Source organism: Anneissia japonica, unplaced genomic scaffold (assembly GCF_011630105.1).
Source record: "Anneissia japonica isolate Jap-2015-1 unplaced genomic scaffold, ASM1163010v1 scaffold288010_len917306_cov203, whole genome shotgun sequence".
Taxonomy (NCBI): domain Eukaryota; kingdom Metazoa; phylum Echinodermata; class Crinoidea; order Comatulida; family Comatulidae; genus Anneissia; species Anneissia japonica.
The window spans coordinates 482,442-500,536 of record NW_022715767.1 but is presented as its reverse complement, the minus strand read 5'-3'; the positions used below and the strand labels follow the sequence as shown (position 1 = coordinate 500,536).

At 33.8% G+C, this 18,095-nt stretch overlaps 2 protein-coding genes across 2 annotated transcripts; both read right to left on the bottom strand.

The window, feature by feature from the left end:
* Positions 1-1,489: 1,489 nt before the first annotated feature.
* On the bottom strand, positions 1,490-9,998 carry LOC117109359 (transient receptor potential cation channel subfamily M member 7-like). The gene is made up of 14 exons (XM_033251671.1): positions 9,897-9,998; positions 9,601-9,735; positions 8,995-9,060; positions 8,582-8,680; positions 7,942-8,150; positions 7,256-7,478; positions 6,611-6,811; positions 6,271-6,399; positions 5,889-6,116; positions 5,250-5,421; positions 4,875-4,998; positions 4,495-4,694; positions 3,626-3,752; positions 1,490-2,770 (listed from the first exon to the last, which is right to left on the bottom strand). The coding sequence occupies exons 2-14, from the start codon at positions 9,712-9,714 to the stop codon at positions 2,467-2,469; spliced, it is 2,196 nt and encodes a 731-aa protein (XP_033107562.1). The 5' UTR covers positions 9,715-9,735; positions 9,897-9,998; the 3' UTR covers positions 1,490-2,466.
* A 102-nt stretch (positions 9,999-10,100) lies between these two features.
* Positions 10,101-16,815, bottom strand: LOC117109342 (transient receptor potential cation channel subfamily M member 7-like). The gene is made up of 6 exons (XM_033251641.1): positions 16,602-16,815; positions 14,155-14,479; positions 13,699-13,909; positions 11,702-11,829; positions 11,534-11,583; positions 10,101-10,119 (listed from the first exon to the last, which is right to left on the bottom strand). The coding sequence occupies exons 2-6, from the start codon at positions 14,377-14,379 to the stop codon at positions 10,101-10,103; spliced, it is 633 nt and encodes a 210-aa protein (XP_033107532.1). The 5' UTR covers positions 14,380-14,479; positions 16,602-16,815.
* Between the last annotated feature and the right edge of the window lie 1,280 nt (positions 16,816-18,095).

The window sequence follows — 18,095 nt, the reverse complement described above, 5'->3', positions numbered from 1 at the left end:
CAAGGATCATGCCAAGCATCATTTTGGAGTCCACATGAGTCAGCATTACCCACCAGATCCATAACCATAACCTACGGTACCTTAACAGTAGACATTGCGTATAGTATTTTTTAGTAAACAAATATACAATATCGATTTTAGTGACAATTAATGTAACTGTTAGGAACTTAACTGAAAAGTTATACTCATACTATTCCCGATCAATATTAACTACAAAGAGGAATTACAATACAGGTCAAATCTAGCCATGATTAATAGAGCAGTTCCGATATCGATTAATTGTTTTGAGTAGGTATTGATCATGGATAATTAGTAACTTTATAACTAGAATATTGCCAAACGCACCGGTTCATGGTGGCGCCATTGAAGGTCAAGGAAAAACTATCTCGGGCAAGCACCGACCGCCATTGGATGGACGCCACTTGAGGACATTATAGGCCTATTCTATAGTCTGTCTGGTTTTTTATTTTTTTATTTTACAGTGCTATCAATTTTTATCTTTAATAAAAAGCAGCAGAGTGATTTGCTATATATACTTTTATAAACATGAACTTATGACTATTTAAAAATCCGAGAGTTAATTTCTTATTCAAGGTTACGTGGTGTCTTGACAAACGTAACCTTTTCTGTGGGCAACGAATTTTTTCACACGACGAAGTAGTCGAGTTGAGTATTCTAATCACTTTCTACGCCAGGAACCAATGTTGTTAGTCTATGAAAATCTATTATTGCTCTTATTTTTTATGTTACACGAATTCACTGTTTCTGGAAAAGCCATCCTATATTGGAGTAGGATGGGACTGAAATTCAAATCAATACTTTTCCAAAGTCATTGTTTCAGGAATTGGTATTGAAATGTTGGTATGAGTTGCAAATACCCCCAACTAATTTATAACAGAGTCAAAATGGTGCAAGCTGTAATATTTCATTAAATAAAAATTACAAAGACTGACGTATGCGCCTATCATTTTATTTATTTTCTTTAAATGTACATAGATTATTAGTTGATTCCTATATTCTGTTTAATATCTTGACACTCCCCATTAGTTTATCAGTAAATAAAAACATGGATGTTCTTAACAAGTGCAAAAAGAATAAAAATTTTGCTTCTAATTAACCTACAGTGCGTCCTCCAATTCGAGACTCCTCTAATTCCGAGACCCCTCTAAGTTGAGTCCACTTTTCCAGAGACCCCAATAACAATCTTCAACCTTTTAACACAAAGGTAGCCCTCTAATTGGAGACCAACCCCGAGACCACCCTAAATTTTCAGGTCTCATTGTCTCGAATTGGAGGGCGAACTGTATTTATGCTAACTGCATATGCATAAGGCAGGCGACAAAGGTGTTATTACTAGAACGTCATCCCACTATGTGTTAAATATTCAAGATTCTCTATTCGTGTCATTTCGGAAAATCAGGCCTACATCACACTGCTAAAACAGAGTGCAGGATTAACAACAACAACAAAAACAACAACAACAATATAATTATAATTAGGCCCTAACATTTATTTGATATTTTAATTAAGAATTCTAATAGTGGTACGAACGAGTTGAGGAGATATCTATTTGTTCTATAGGTTTGTGATTTTAACCTTTCACCTAAGGGTAGCCAAGTAAAAAGATGCATTTTGTGGGTGGCAACTATCTGTTAAAATACTCTTTAATTTATCAATAATTTTAATCTCACAGATATCATCTAGGTGTCTGTTTTGTTGTAGGCCTAGATGTTTTTTCCAGCCTGATTATACGCTGTATTCTTTTGTAATCGATTTTTCTTAAATTACCAGACCGGTCCTTACATAACTTCCAAACAAATAATAATAATTAGTCATAGAGATATACATAGCATCTGCAAATAGGGTTTAGTCAATTTTGGAGTAAAAGTTACATTAGAACAAACAGAGACATATGTATGTTGTACACAACTTAAATTCACATGTTTCCGACGATTTGTAGAATTCCTCCCCTCGTCATAATCTATTTGATTAAAAAAGAAAAAACAATGTTTGCAATTTGTTTGACCTATCCTTGTACGGTATTGGTCCTGCTTCCTGTGCTGAACACCCGGTTGGTTTTATTGGTAGAGTCTGGTCATTTAGCTCCTCGAATAACCGAAACTCATACGAGAGGTAGGCGGGATAAGGGGAAATTCTCCTCACTTTACTTCTACAAAATTAGTGTTGAGGAGAGTAATTTATTTTAAAAATGTACAAAAATATCTAAAGTATTTACTTTACGATTTATGTGTCTCTCATAGACGTGTGTGTACACATCAGGTGCGTTACTTGCGTCAATGTTTATAAAGTGTTTAGTGTGAACCATGTCAAATGTTGTTACAGTTATCACTGTAAATTGTTGCATGGTCAAACTATGTAACATGCTGATGTAATTGTAACGACTTTCATGTAATGGTAACAATTTTTATAAGTCTCAAATTTGGACCACGCTCTTTTGTCCATCTCTCACACGTCACCAGATGGCAAACGTTCAGCACCTGTTGACTTCCTTCGAGTATTAACAGGTTTGGTGTTAAAACTCCTCTTCAATTTAATCATCGCCCATTGTACATTTACAAGCTTCTCTTTCTGTTTTCCTGATTCTTCGAGTAATGTATCCATTTTAATTTCTAACGCATTCATATGTTCACTGATGTTGTTTTCATCCGCGTTCGTGTCTCGTATCTGACTGTCAAGTTTAGTGTCTATCTCGTCGAGTTGCTGCAGGCGACGATCCATTTCTCCCAGACGAACAGATATTGTTAGCATCCTAAATGGAAATTTAAAATAAACAACAACAACAATAGTAGTGGTAGTGGTTGTGGTAATAATACTTAAGAGTAATAGTAATAATAAAAGTAATAGGGAGGTTTTACAAGCTTACGAGAACGATAACGAATACGATAAGTCATCAAGTTTTTAGACAATCCATCCCTTAAGAGCATATATGTGTAATAACGTAGACTATCCATGTTTTTTACATGTATCAACGATATTCAGCTCCTATATGTATTGTCATTGATGTTTTAGGCACGAATGACGATAATAAAGATGACGTATTCGTATTCATTATCGTTTTCGTAAGATTAAGAAATTTCAATAATAATTGCGGTTGGCGCACGGTTGTGGCTTGGACTCCCAAACTTGAGGTCAGGGGTTCGAAACTCTCGCTGTGCAAGTCGATTGTTGGGCAAGGCACCTACCTACGTTTGCCTCTCTCTACTTGTGTTGTGGCGTTAAATGTACTAGTTTCGTGCGCTAAACAAGTACCGGTAGCGAACGACTAGGTATACTCCACAGGGAGCAGAGAAAGTTGCACTTTGAGCTGGTGATTCGCCAGTGATTTGATCATTCGTTTAAATTGGCGCTATATTAATATTTGGGAATTATTATTATTATTATTATTATTATTATTATTATTATTATTATTATTATTATTATTATTATTATTATTATTATTAATAATAGTCATAATAATAATGACAATGATAATGATAATAACAATAGCAATAATAATAGATTAAAAATAAAACACTCTATTGCCAAGATCACCGCAGTTATATTGTCACAGTCTGGCCCAAATGTAAAACTGTATGCCAATATCATATTAAATAATTTAATGTACCTTTCACTAAGTTCTCCTATTACATGTTCGACTGACTGCTCCTTCCTTATAGTTTCTTTGTTGACATAAACTTTGATCATTTCTTCTTCCCAGCGATCAAGAAGAGTTATAGATTCGTCAGCCACTTCTAATTCATAGTTAAAAGATTCAATCAGATAAATCATGTGATTTATAGTTAATATATAACGTAGTATAGTGTAGATATTATAACTATATATTAACATTATATTGTGCCTCATACCTAGTTGGCCATATATGTTTATTAGTACCCACTCATCAATTTGTCAATGAATGAATGTATGAATGAATGAATGAATCAATCAATCAATCAATTTGTCAATGAATGAATGAATCAATGAATGAATGAATCAATCAATCAATCAAAAAGGAGAAATAAAAAAAGTAATACATCTCGATCTTGCTATGCATCCACCAATTTCTCAATGCATAAGCCTACATCTGACAAACGAAAAACATACTGTGCATTTAGTCGAATGGACGAGTGGTTAAGTCTAGGGCGACGCAACATTGGTTTGAACGGCACGCTCGCCTATCTGGAGGTAGAATAGGCCTAAGTCTTCTCGGATAAGAATTATAAACCGTAGGCCCAGCGTACACAATTGGCTCATGTACACTGTAAAGAACGCAGTACATCTTTCGAGACGAGAAAGGGGTTACCATACAGCCCCTGTTATGGACAGACGAAAATAACTGGTACAGGTGAACCGGCCAGCTTAGACACGAAGAGACCCCTAGGGAGAAGAAATTTGCTGCATGAGCTAGTCCACGCTTTGAGCCCTCTAATCTTCATGAAATAGCGCTATATCCTAAATGATGTTATGTATGTATATAGTACACAATATCATTACCTTCTTCTTCTTCTTTGTTGAAGATTTTCGGCACAATTTTCTTACGTTTCTGTTCGGTCCATTTAAAAAGCCGCCACATGTGAGCAAAAATCATGAACGGGGGAACAAGCACTGGTCGTTTCATGTATTCTGTCACCAAACGATGTCTCTCAAACTTCCAGATCACCTCCGCGTTCTCTTGATACTCGGTAAAGGTATTACTGAAAACATAAGTATTAGCATTTATGTATTACAGTTAGCAGTCATAGGAGTTAAGTGTCTTATTAAAGAATAATATCGGAATTAGATAGGTGTTTTCAACATTTTATTTTTGTAAAATTAGATGTGCTTTGTTTTGCCGTTTCCGTTTATTAATGTTTAGATGGTTTTTTTTTACTTACTTAAAAATTGCTATTAACATGTTCAAGAGAAGGATGTTAGCGATCAAGAGGTAGACCGCCGTCATTAATGGGGGAATGGCGCTACCCGTCACACACGGATCTTCGTCTTCTCCTCCACAATACGCTGTAAAAGAATCACTATGGATTTTACTAAAAAAAATAATACACAAACTAATAACTCCAGGCTTAGTACTAATAAATTGAATTTATTTATTGTGTTATACACAATTATGATTAAAGTTTAAACTTATCTACTATGGTGATGATGATGATGAGGATGATGATATTGATGAAGATGGTGGTAATGCTGATAAATGTTCGTATCACCTTAATCATCATTAGTCCAACTTTGTTTAATTTGATGAGATTGCTTACTAGATTCGAGGAATAACTCTCCATAGATCTGCCAATAAGGAATGTAGACGACTGCCTTCAATACGTCGAATGTGATTTCAGGTTCGTCTGGCTTCAGAATTCCCTGAGTAGCAACACCGTAGGCCATAGTAAAAATGCCCATGATGCAAAGGAAGCGAAGCGTGTCGAACATCTATAATTGAGAATAAAATGAACATCTTGCCTCTTGTAATTTATTTGTTTGGTTATTATGATCTTTATAATTAAAATCATCATTAACTTTGCCATCGCTATCATCATCTCCATTCTTATCACCATCGTCTTCCTCAACCTACTCCTCCTCCTCCTCCTCATCATCATTATTATTATTATTATTATGTAATTAAGGGTTATGTTTATAAATATATAATATATTTATTTATATTTATAATATATAATATTACATGTAATCATCATCATTACCGTTACTATTGTTATCGCTATCGGTCTCATTTTCATCCTCAAGTTTATTATAACGCAAGTAAGGGTTAGGACTATATAACTTACAATATATATAAATATTTTATATAGTATATTATATAGTATATAACTTATAATATACTATATAATAATATTTATATAGACCTACTTTATATATAATTACAAAATTATTGTAGTTACCATTTTGCCGATCATCGTTACATATGGCCCGAGGTAACTACTGACACTGAATAAATCCAGAAGTCGAATGTACCACAAGCACACGTCTACTGAATAGAATACCTTAGCTGTACTTCGCGTATTGTCTGCCAAACGTAAAGTAAAACCAATAACAAAACAAACAATTGCCACAAAATCCAAAATATTCCAGAAATCATTTATCCATTGACGAAATTTTTCTGAAAACATCTGTAAAAACGAAATAAAAAAACAGCATTAAGAATTTGATGCTTATGAATCGTCTTGGTCTCAGCACCAACGACTTACCTTAATTTAAGTTTTGTTTTTAACGTCTTTTACACTATTAATGTACATAGAATGTTTAAAAAGAAGATATTCCTACCTGTCGAAATTCTTCAATCGTCAAACTGATAATGTACATAATCACAAAGAACTCATAAATTGACGGGACGGCGTGTAGCTTCGTCAAAACTAAAGCACTGAATGCCAGCAAAAATAGCATGTACGATGCCTAAAAATACAATCAACGGTACACTAAATGACGTAGTAATGTTGAATACAGGTATACATTACAAATGATAAATAAAGTCCTGCAAACGGCTGCGTTAGCAACAAAACCAACGCGCTGAACAGAAGTTGATGACGCTTTCAGAACGTTATTTCTCAATTTGATTTAAGTGTTTAAACTAATGCACTTGTAACGATTTTGCTTTAATGCTTACCACATTTAGCCAGAATTTGACAATTGGAGCGGTGTAGAAATAGTTAACTTTTTTTATTCCTTCTTTGAAGATGTGTTTCTTTGATTTCTTTTCGTTTTTATTGGCGAAGTGGCTCTCTTCATTTTCACCTGACGATATCTCTTTGCGTGATTTGTATTTAATTCCAAATAAAAATGGTGGAAATATACAGCATAAAAGCACCTGTAAACAATCAATAAATAGTTAGTATTTGAAAACACAGGCCTAACATAATTGTGTTCATTTACCTCCACTCATTCATTGGCCCCTGTATTTACTGCAGGTCTGTTTATGATACCGTACTGTATGTAATGCGGTTCCCTCGCTAATCTGTTTTTAGCTTTACTTTTAAAGATTTAAGATTAATTTCAGTTGGTCCAAAGTAGGAAAATATATTCAAATGCTTTTCATAAATATTAAACAGGAATAAAAAAAAAAACAGAAAAAGATTATATAAAATCCACACATGTTAGCAATTTTGATCTCTATCCGCCATGGGCCAGCATTCTATACGATCCAAAGAGTCTCTCTCTCTGAATTCATTCGTAACCGTAATGCGGTTTAGGAACCATATCGTAAAGTACATTCAACAAATTTACAGAGGTTACGATTCTTTAGAATTCTTACTTTATATGCTTTTCTGGTTAATAGTTTGCCAACCCAGATGTCGTTCATGTGTGCTTGGCAACACTGATGTGCAACGAATTTCATATGTGACGCTCGAACGGCCAGCGAGAGGCAGGAATATCGACTCCAGTTGCTATGGCGCCGAACTGTAATTTTCTTTGCTTGCTTCTCGTTCATGTCATAGCAAATATCGAGTAGGTCATATGCATAGCCACTATATTTTCTATAATTGATAGAACAATGATATAATTATTAAATAAAATGAATAATAACGTGGCTGTATTATGTGTTTATGACGGAGTTACATGCACAGTGCGTCTATCATAATTAGACCTATAATCCCGCATTGTAATGTACCATAACTAGTCTCAACATTTACCATGAGCTCACATCTGGATCTACCGCTTTAAATCAAACGAATATACTTAAGGTTGTCCCGGTAGAACCACAATTATTTAAGTAATTCACTGAAAATATTGCAAAATTTTAATTTGGCATTTATCTAAATGATTTCTACTGGCAATATAACGTGAAAACGTTAACAATTAGTATTGGGCCTCAAAACAAGTGCACGCCACATATAAGCCTATATATGGGTCTAATCATACCCATTAAACAGTTAGACGCAATTAATTTCTCAAATGCAAAGTTGTAATATTAAATACGGCCTATATTTGAAACCTTACTCTGATTCGGACTTCAGAAGAGCAGCTGTCTCTATATCTAACTGACCATGTGCAATTTCAGCAAGCTTAGAATATATCTTCATTCCCACAAGAGCTTTTATGATGGGGTGCGTGCCTTGCTGCCAAAAGTACTCTGCTAGTCTAAACTGCTTACAGAGAACAGCCATCAGAAAGAGTTCTGAGAAAGCGTGAGGTAGTATTTCTGAGTCCTGTGAAAACAAACATGGGCTTCACAATTAGATGTATATATTCGTACAGTATTTTATAAAGTATTGTAATTGAAGTTGCTTTAGAAATTAACAAACTATACTTATTAAATGAAACCGAATAATCTTCCACATCTTCTTTACCATAATTATCTTTTTAATTTTCGTCATCAACACCAGTATCGTAGTGATGATCAACATTTTCTTCATCAGCTTCATCAATATCATCATCGCCATTATCTTCCTCGACGCAAACACATCACAAACACCACCATCGAAACATTAAACATAAACCTATTATTAAATTAATATTGTGATCGTCATTGTTCTTATGTTTGAAATTATCACCAAAGTAAAGTATATTATTATCTTAACACTTTTTTGTAGACCATGTTATCAGAACCAGAAGTGTGCTGTGTTTGAGGGCGCCCTACCTCTGACGCACAGCGTCCGTATCGACTGTCGAACTCTCCGCCCATCAAGAATTTGATGACGCTGTCTACGTGACGTAGCTTTATAGACTTGATCTTCCCCTGAAACAAGGATATAGTAGCCCTAATTCAGAAATGATTATATATTATAATTTATGTCTATAATGTACCGTGGTGTATTTATAAAACGTTCCTATAAAAGATATCAGAGATTCTAATAAAAGCGTTTCATACAGATCTCTATTATTGCATCGAGACCTAAAGTTGTACCAGGCATGTGCAAGAGTGTAAAAATCAGTTGATTCTAATAGGATTTGAATTCCCAACGAAGCTTCAGTGGACAAATTGGTTAAAGCGTCTGAATCGACAACAGAAAGGCAGAAAGGGTTCGAATCCATAAATGATGTGGACCTTACCTCAACTGACAGTGAAATCGAAAGTCTAAGCAGATCTTTAAATGTCGGTGTCGTTTTCTCTGAACACTACAAAGTAGAAAAACAATTACAATATTAAAATACCACAAAAATGAGATTACTCCTTAGGTGCCTATTATGATATAGTTATATTGCGTCGGTAACTTGAAATGACAGTTGCAGTGGTTAAGTTGTGCGAATACAGTTCCTTATAAGCCAGACACACACGACGGACGTCGGCCGACGCGATTTTAATTTATAGAGAACGCAACGCGATGAGCGAAGCGTGCGTAAAGAATGGTTTTAAATTAATTTAGCAAATTTCGTCGTGTCTAAAAGCGCCCACAAAAAGCCGGATTGTCGGCCAACGGTCGTACTGTACGGCTTTACGGTCGGCCTATTGCATCACGACCATATTTATATTTTCAACAAGTATTTAAAAATTGAATTTTAGCTCACTAAAATTATGACGTAAGACATTTAGGAATGTTTAAAAGGGTTTCATTTTTTATATATAATATTAGGAAACACGACCATATATCTACTCTTCAGGACCTAATTGAATTCAAAATAGACTTAACCAGTTATTGATGATGATCATGCACTTACCGAATTGTAGAGGTACTCTAGGCGCTCAGTGGTTAGAAATTGCTTCACTGAGACTCCGTTTTCCACAAGAAGCTTGACGAAGTCCACGTTTCCTCGCTCCAAAGCCATCAACATGGTATGATAAAGGTCATTTTTCTATTGAAAAGTCATACAATAAAACTTTCAACAATTAGGCCTATATATAAATACTGCACGTTATGAGACTCGCGATGACCCACACACAGCATCATAAATACTTTTTTTATGGGTCAAACTCAAACGTCGATGATTGCTAAACAAAACGCCACACAATTTACCTTATAGTTCGTATTGTGTTTGAATAGTGTGTTTCGGACCGCATCTGACTCGTTCCAGACTAGAGCTATTAACAGCTTTTCTCTCGGCTGGGCTTCAACTATAAGTGATAAACATACAAGTGATTTTGATACAGTCAAAACTATTACTGCCATCCAGTCTCAGTGAATAACATTATCGTTTTTGTCTTTTGGTTTTTAATGTTATCATCTTTTTAACGAAGGTCTAATGAGAACAATGTTTCTTTATATAACAAAGAATTGGTGAAATGATAGAAATCAAATCGTAAGTGTTTCACGTCAAAGTTTAACAACTTGAATCCGCTGATATTGAAGTCCGCAAGAGTAATGGACCTACTTTCGGGAGTTTCAAACTCACCAATCAGAACAGAGTCCAGACGACTGCACAAACGCACACCAGTGGCGTATCGAGAAGTCTTGAAATGGGGGGAGGGGGAGGCGCTGATCGAAGGGCGCGAAGGTGAAGTGGTGGGGCCCGATACGGTAATCAGTTGAGGGGCGCTAATTCGCAAAATATGGTGATTTTAGGTGATTTTTAACAACTCGACCATGAATTATGATGTCTAAAAATATATTTTCATGGTCAAGGATTTATAGCACTTGTGACATGGTCAGGTGGTCATTTAAAGTCATTCAATTTCATTTCTCTGTTAAATACGTAGAAAACCTTAATAGTTTGTAAGTGGTCGTGTTTTACAGCAAAATCATACATAAGCTCACAAAATTCAATTTTTGATAGGAACTATTTCATCAGAGGTCATTATGACAGCCATTTTAGGTCAAGGTCATTTAGCAGCCATATTAAATTCCAAGGTGACCACCATGTAAAACATGTTTTGTTCCTTTAAATATGTTTACTGTAATGCATAGTCAAAGAATAACATCAAAAGTAGTGCCATGTATTTGTATTTATTATATTCCATTATATATTGAAAAAGTCTGATATCAGAAATTGTATTTAATGTGAAATTATAAATTGAAATTAAAAAGAATGGTATAATATATATATATATATTATATATATATATATATATATTGTGTGTTTGTTGGGTGTGTAGGTGTATATATATATATGTATGTATATGTATAATACAGTATGTACAGTATGTGTATATATGCATGTGTATATAAGTATATATATATATAATTGAATATGCAATAATGTTTTGCTCACACTATGACGACATTACTTTCATGAAATTTAAATAATATTTTGTATTTATAATATTCAAAATCTCATAATTTTTTGACAGGATTTCTTATTGTATACCGTGGTACAGTATGTGTTTATTTAAATTAAAAATAATGAAAAAATTGTGGGTTACCCCCACAAAAGTTTTTTAAAAAAAAGTGGTGACATGGTCAGATAATTATGGTCATAAATAGGTCATTTAAGATCAATATTGTATGACATCTTAATAATACATCTTCTCAGATTGTTATTAAATAATCAGAACAGTGGCAAGATTCTACTAGTGAAATACGGTACCTTATATACAGTATGTATATTATAAGTATAGAGACTATGCTATACATAAATTAAAATACTTTGCTGTGTAGTAGTATATAAATACAATACTAGTTAAAAGATAGAATAATAATAATGTTGTAATAAATGCGAATGAGTAGCATCAAGTTGATCTCCCTTTGTTACAGTATATGTTACTGGCTGAAATGATTGAAATAATAGAAATCAACTACCTTTGAAAATAAATTAGTGACAAATGGCGGTAGACATTACGTCTGAGTTATATTCATTTCAAATAGTATACAGGAAAAATACAAACCTTTCCATCAATGACGTCGGACACGTCATCATAAAGGAGTGACGTTGATACAATACCAATGGTAACGGGTTTGCTTTCATACTTAATTATGTGTTCCTTCAGTGCCAATGAAACTGCGCTTGGTACACCTATATTTGTAGAGAACAGAAGAAAAAATATCAGTACTCGCAGGTTAGCAATATTGTTTAGATTTAGAGCCGAAAATTGTTGGTTTGTGTTCATTTCAATAATATTTTTTTTGTTGAATGTCCAAGTCAATTCATTTTACGAAGTTTTCAAGCTGAGGAGATATTAGAGCGTTCTTTGTGAGTATATTTCAGCGGAGAATGCATGTCACTGATGGGAATTTTCTGAAGTAAGAGAATTTTATATTAATGCTTGTTTGTCTGAATTCACAATAAACATGCGGTGAAGCTAGTAGGCTATGGTGTGACCAATATTCAATTACCAATCAATTGTTTATCAGTCAAATTATTATCCTTTCTCAAATTTCTTTCACGAAGTTATGGCCTGATTGCAAGCGTACCTCCAAACTCGAAACATATAGTGGAGGTCTTCTTCTTTCCTCCATAATACACATTGTGCACACATACGGGAAGGTTTTAACTCAAGAATATTAACGAATTTATAGGCCCATATAATATCTTAATATTTCGGAAATGGAAAAAACCTCTGTGGTGAAATACAGAACGTCTTGACGTGTTTTGCAAGACGTTTAAGCATCTTAATCCCGTGTACAACCATGGATGTATATTATTATTATTATTATTATTATTATTATTATTATTATTATTATTATTATTATTATTATTATTATTATTATTATTATTATTGTTATTGATATTATTATTATTATTATTGTTATTGTTATTATTATTATTATTATTATTATTATTATTATTATTGTTATTGTTATTGTTACTGTTATTATTATTATTTATTATTATTGTTATTGTTATTATTATTATTATTGTTATTATTATTATTATTATTATTATTGTTATTGTTATTATTATTATTATTATTATTATTATTGCGGTATTAATTATTGTTTATGTCAACCGATGTGTATGGTATGCCTCCCATTTCACCATGTCAGTGACCTCAGCACTTTCTTTCCCTTGGTGGTAGACCCATTCCTGGGTAAGGTAAACAATTACATTAATCTATGGAAAATTGTAAGGAAATTTGCAGTACACTATAATTAGAGTTTTATTACGATGGAAATATTTTTTGATCGTGCTTTTTATGTTGCTCGTTAATAATTACTAAACGAGCAACATGCAGCTGTTTGGTTCTCATTGTACTACAGAGTATTAGGCACCTATGACGATGAAAAAGTTTTTATGTTGCTTCTTGATATTTAAGCATAATCCTTTGAAAACTGGAAGGTTCTTATTATTTCAAGTTCAATGAACATGTTGCTGAACTTTGCTCAGAGTCTGAAACGATAGATATTGAAAGAAGTGCAGTAAGCTAATTAGGGCCTATGTTCTTTTTCTCGTGTCTAGGTCTATTATTATGCAGATATGTTATATAGTTATCCTTTTAGTAGGCAGCATTTTCCTTTAATTAAATAAGAAGTGTAGAGTATATAATCCATGTAAGAACAGTCAATTATTCATGAAGATTGCAGCTCTCTTATTGGTCACCACATTAAATGTTTTTATTAGCAGAATATGCATGAAAAAATGAATGTATTGAACGGGTAGCCAAGGTTGATAAACTAGAATATTATGGGATCACCATAATAGAAGTGGGGGGGGGGGGGGGGGGAAAAGGGGGGGGGGGGTGGTAACAAATAAGGAAGCACTTCATAAGATAAATTTTCAGAATACAATCTGTGCCGTTTGCGGTCCTCTCTATCCCCGGGGCCCAAGTCATAGGCCTGACGATCGGGTTTGACGCTTCAAGTCTAAAGGCACGGCAATTATTCTTCTGGGGCCCATCATCACCTACCTACGCCACTGCATAATTAAATCAATCAAAACACTCACTTTCTTCAGTTCCAGATGTTAGAATCCATGAATTCATATTAATTGCTGTCTGAATTATTCCATGGAAAACATTAATCACTTCAGATTTTTCATTGGCTCTCTGTGACGTATGTGGAATGGAGAACCCTAGAATTGGCAGCTTTAGGTTAGCAGTTTCCAGAAGATAATTCAGGACAGAGCCGGCGTTAGTTCCAATTGGAACATAGGTGTACTGTATTGGAGGAAAGCAAAAAGGACAGTGTCAAGTTATGCCAAATTCACGTATACCGACGAGAACTGTCAAATTATTGAATTCCAGTATTTGGTATAATAAACTGTTTTGCTCTACTTTTAGCCTTAATTTTCTTGATAACAAGACTCTATCTACATTTTGTTTGCAGAACGTTATGCACCAAAATAAAACTCAAGTTGGCTATCGACACTTATTCTGACATAATATACATTATAAAGGCCTACCTTAGCTACAAGGTTACTTTTCCCTCTTGGAAACACAAGTTCACCATTCGCTAACTGGAGTTGGAATGATCCGTCATAGAGTGACGATCTTCTCTTTCGTATCTGAAATCTTCCCAGTGCAGCAAGAGTCTTTTGTCCTGGCCAGGATGTCTTGCCATTCTTGAACTCAATATTTTCGTTGAAAACATCAGCATTTGTGTCATTTATGGGTTCAATTCCTTCCATTGTTTGTAAAACAGTCAAGAAATGTCGAAAGGATCAGTCGTTGATATGCATCTCTAACTCGTGCATAGTTAAGTGATTATAGATTAACTGAAAATTGAAACCAAACAAGAAAGAATCTTAGAATGTAACGATATAATAATATCATCGTCGTCGTCATTATCATCACCACCATCATCATCTTCATCATCATTATTCTCCTCATCACCACCATTCATCGTCATTACCACCACTCACAGACGGCTAAGAAATAAATCACTCTAGGGGGAAATCAGTAGGCATATTATCATCATCATCAGTAACGTATTTTGTCTTATGACAACGCTTTCCACTATTTCAAGCCATTTGCTTCTGTCATGGACAATATTTAGTTCGAGTGCTTTTGTGAGTGTCGCTATTGTAAAGAAAATACTTCCTACATACACATTGAATAATCTTAGCTTGATATTATTAGATAATTTTCTGCCTTCGAGTATTATATCAAATATTCGTCATGTATACACAGGCCTAATTACTTGGTTTAATGAGGCTATGGTACCAATAATAAAAAAAAAGAATAGTATTCTTTTTTTAAAAATTATTATTAGAAATTCATTGTGGTTGTTAAAACTCTCCATGTTTAGGTGCAGTATCTGACATCACCATTGTACATGTATTCAGTAAAATTATCAATAATTGGTATATATATATATATATATATATATATATATATATATATATATCACAATTATATTGTTTATTTGTATAATAGATCTCTTGTATCAGCCACATTCTGTCATTTAGTATTGTAAGCTGAAGAACACCAGAGGAAAATTTCTTTTGAAAATATACAAGTGTCGAAAATTTCTTTTGAAATAAACAAGTGTTTTATAGTCCACATGACTCGTTGCTTCAATGCCTTTTAAATATATATATAAATCATCAAAGAAAGGTAAATACAGTTTTCAAATAAAGGACATAATAATACATCGTGTAGCATAGCTCTCAATGAAAGTAGTCCTGTAAATAAATGAATAAAGAAATTGTGTAATAAAATGCCTCTGGCGGGACTCGAACCTGCGACCTCTCGCTGTCAAGGCGAGCGTCATAACCATTAGTCCACGAAGGCTTCATGGTTAAACAGATTCAAATACCACCAGATACAATCCATTACACAANNTATGTGTGTGTGTGTGTGGGTGTGTGTGGGTGTGTGTGTGAACTGTGTATGATTTTATTGTATCAATGTCTATACTTATATTTTGATGGAGACATGCGTGCTGCGTTAATATCTTCATAATCATATAAATACATAATTAGGTCTATGTATATAATATGTTGTATAAGCTGTCCCGAATTTATATATAAAAAGACGAATAGAAAAGACGATGTACAATACAGATGACTTCATGAAACAATCCGTTTCACCAATATTTACAGAGAATAAATATTTAGTGACATTGCAACTCCCTACACATAGCAAGAAACGTAGCTATTATAATGGTATAAGCCGAGCCATTCTAGAACATCATGCTGTAGGCCTACAATTAAAACCAGCCTAGGGCCTATAGCTAAATGAAAGTAAGTTTTATAACACTGCGCAGCTTGTTTAGCACAAGGACCACATTCTGTGCTAGTTTTTTGTTAGTCTTGTTTTGATGTTTTATATAATAATAATAATCACATAGACATATAGGCATAAGAACTATATTTATTTACACAAATACTTTCAAAATGTTCATTGTAAACATTATTTTGGTTTGACAAAAAAAAACTGTACTTACCACTTACTGTATTATATTTTGTAACAAGTCAAAGGAAAAATTTCAACCAACATTGAGAGCGAAAAAAAAACCTGCATCAAAGATTTTCAAATTATACTATGGGTGAAATGCTGATTTGTTTACCCTTCAGATGCCTAGATCTCTTGTAGTTGGGCAAGGATTGTGATGTTAATCGTATTGATTAAGGAAACTATAATACAATGAGGACGGTCAGACTGAAAGACAATAAAGTGAGATCCCCAACAAAGCTACAGACCATGAAGAATGGGCAATAGTACAAAATGACAGGCATTAGGAACGGAGAAATCCACGCTATTAAAATAATAAATAGGCCCTAGGCCTATATCACATCCACAATTACTCTTCTTTTAATTCCCTCAATCATACAAACTGGAAAGTAAGTTCAATACACAATAATTATTGTCTCTTCAATCACGACAATAACAATTAATATCAACTTACTATAAATATGACGTCTCATCAAACATGCGAATCATAAAATACACTTACACTGTCTGCACGCAGATACACAGGCTATAAAGTCTCCCAACTATTACTGTAATAAAAAGCAAGCAAGTAAATGAAACGGGTGAAATCCGTCTTACAAAAGTCGCCTGAATTCTAAACCTTCATAATGAATGAATCGGAAAGCTTAACTAGCTAATCTTCACTCTTGTGTCAAAATCCTGTTATTTGAAGTAACCAGGACAACGGCTGTTATGAAATATAAAACGATATCATTATTTCAATTTTATGCATTGCTTAGGTTTGCATGCTTCAGGCAGCAATATGATCAAGTAAAATCGCAACATTCTGACCTATTTTAAATACAGCTAACGCAAAGAAAAAGAAAAAAAAGTAAAGAAAAACCGATTACCGTAAAATGATTACGGGATGCTAGGATAAAAGTGGTAATGAAGCCGTGTTAGTCTAAACAATATACAAAGAAAATTAAAAGGCAGCACCCTGAGACTAACTTAGATGTTATTTATGCTAGGAGAAAGCCTACTGTATGGTTGTGGCAGGGTTAGCAGCAGCAAAGAAGAAAAACACAATTCGTCAGGGAAATAAATTAAGTATTTTTACATTTTAGTAGACTCTAATATCAGTTAATTAAGCCTTTGAAACCCTCCAAATTGCCACTATCGAGAGATTTTGACTATGGTTTGCCAAGTGTACGAACCCAGAGATAAATTAAATCTATGGCAACAACGGAATTCGAAACTAGCCTTAGAAAAACTGATTGAATTTAGTAAAATAAAAAAACGTCGCCAACAATAACCTTGCAAACTTCAAAGACAAGTGGGATTTTTTTTTACATTTGTTTTGTATACAATTAAGGGGGTCTTTTGCCATCAAGCCATGCTTTTGCCATGTGTTAGAGAATATTATAGCTGTTTTACTACAGATTTGAATGTTTGTAATCCTGTGCTTTTTTCCCTGAATCCAAGTACATGTGTACATTCATACTCGATTTTGTTTCCCCTTTACTTCATTATTTCGGAGTATTTAAATGTCAGTTTGTAGTGGAGCCCGGCTTTGGCACATTTTGGGGTCGAAAATTATATTGTACATGTATAAATAAAAGTGGTGTTGTCATTGAGTCGACTTGGGACATTCGTGAGTTAAACGTGGTATTACATTTTTAAAATTATTTAATTAGGGTGTCTTCTATTCTACTGAACGATAATAATAATAATAATAATAATAATAATAATAATAATAATAATAATAATAATAATAATAATAATAATAATAATAATAATAATAATAATAATAATAATAATGGTGCTCAAGGCGCATGTCAAAGCTCTGTTTTTAGAAGAGTGCTGTTCTCCCCCTCCCTCTGATTAAAATGGGCGCTACGCCACTGTTGCATGCTATCAGTTTAAAACGACCACTGTTCAATTGAGAGGTTGATAATTTCTATGGCTTTCAAAGGCGTTGGAAGCGTCC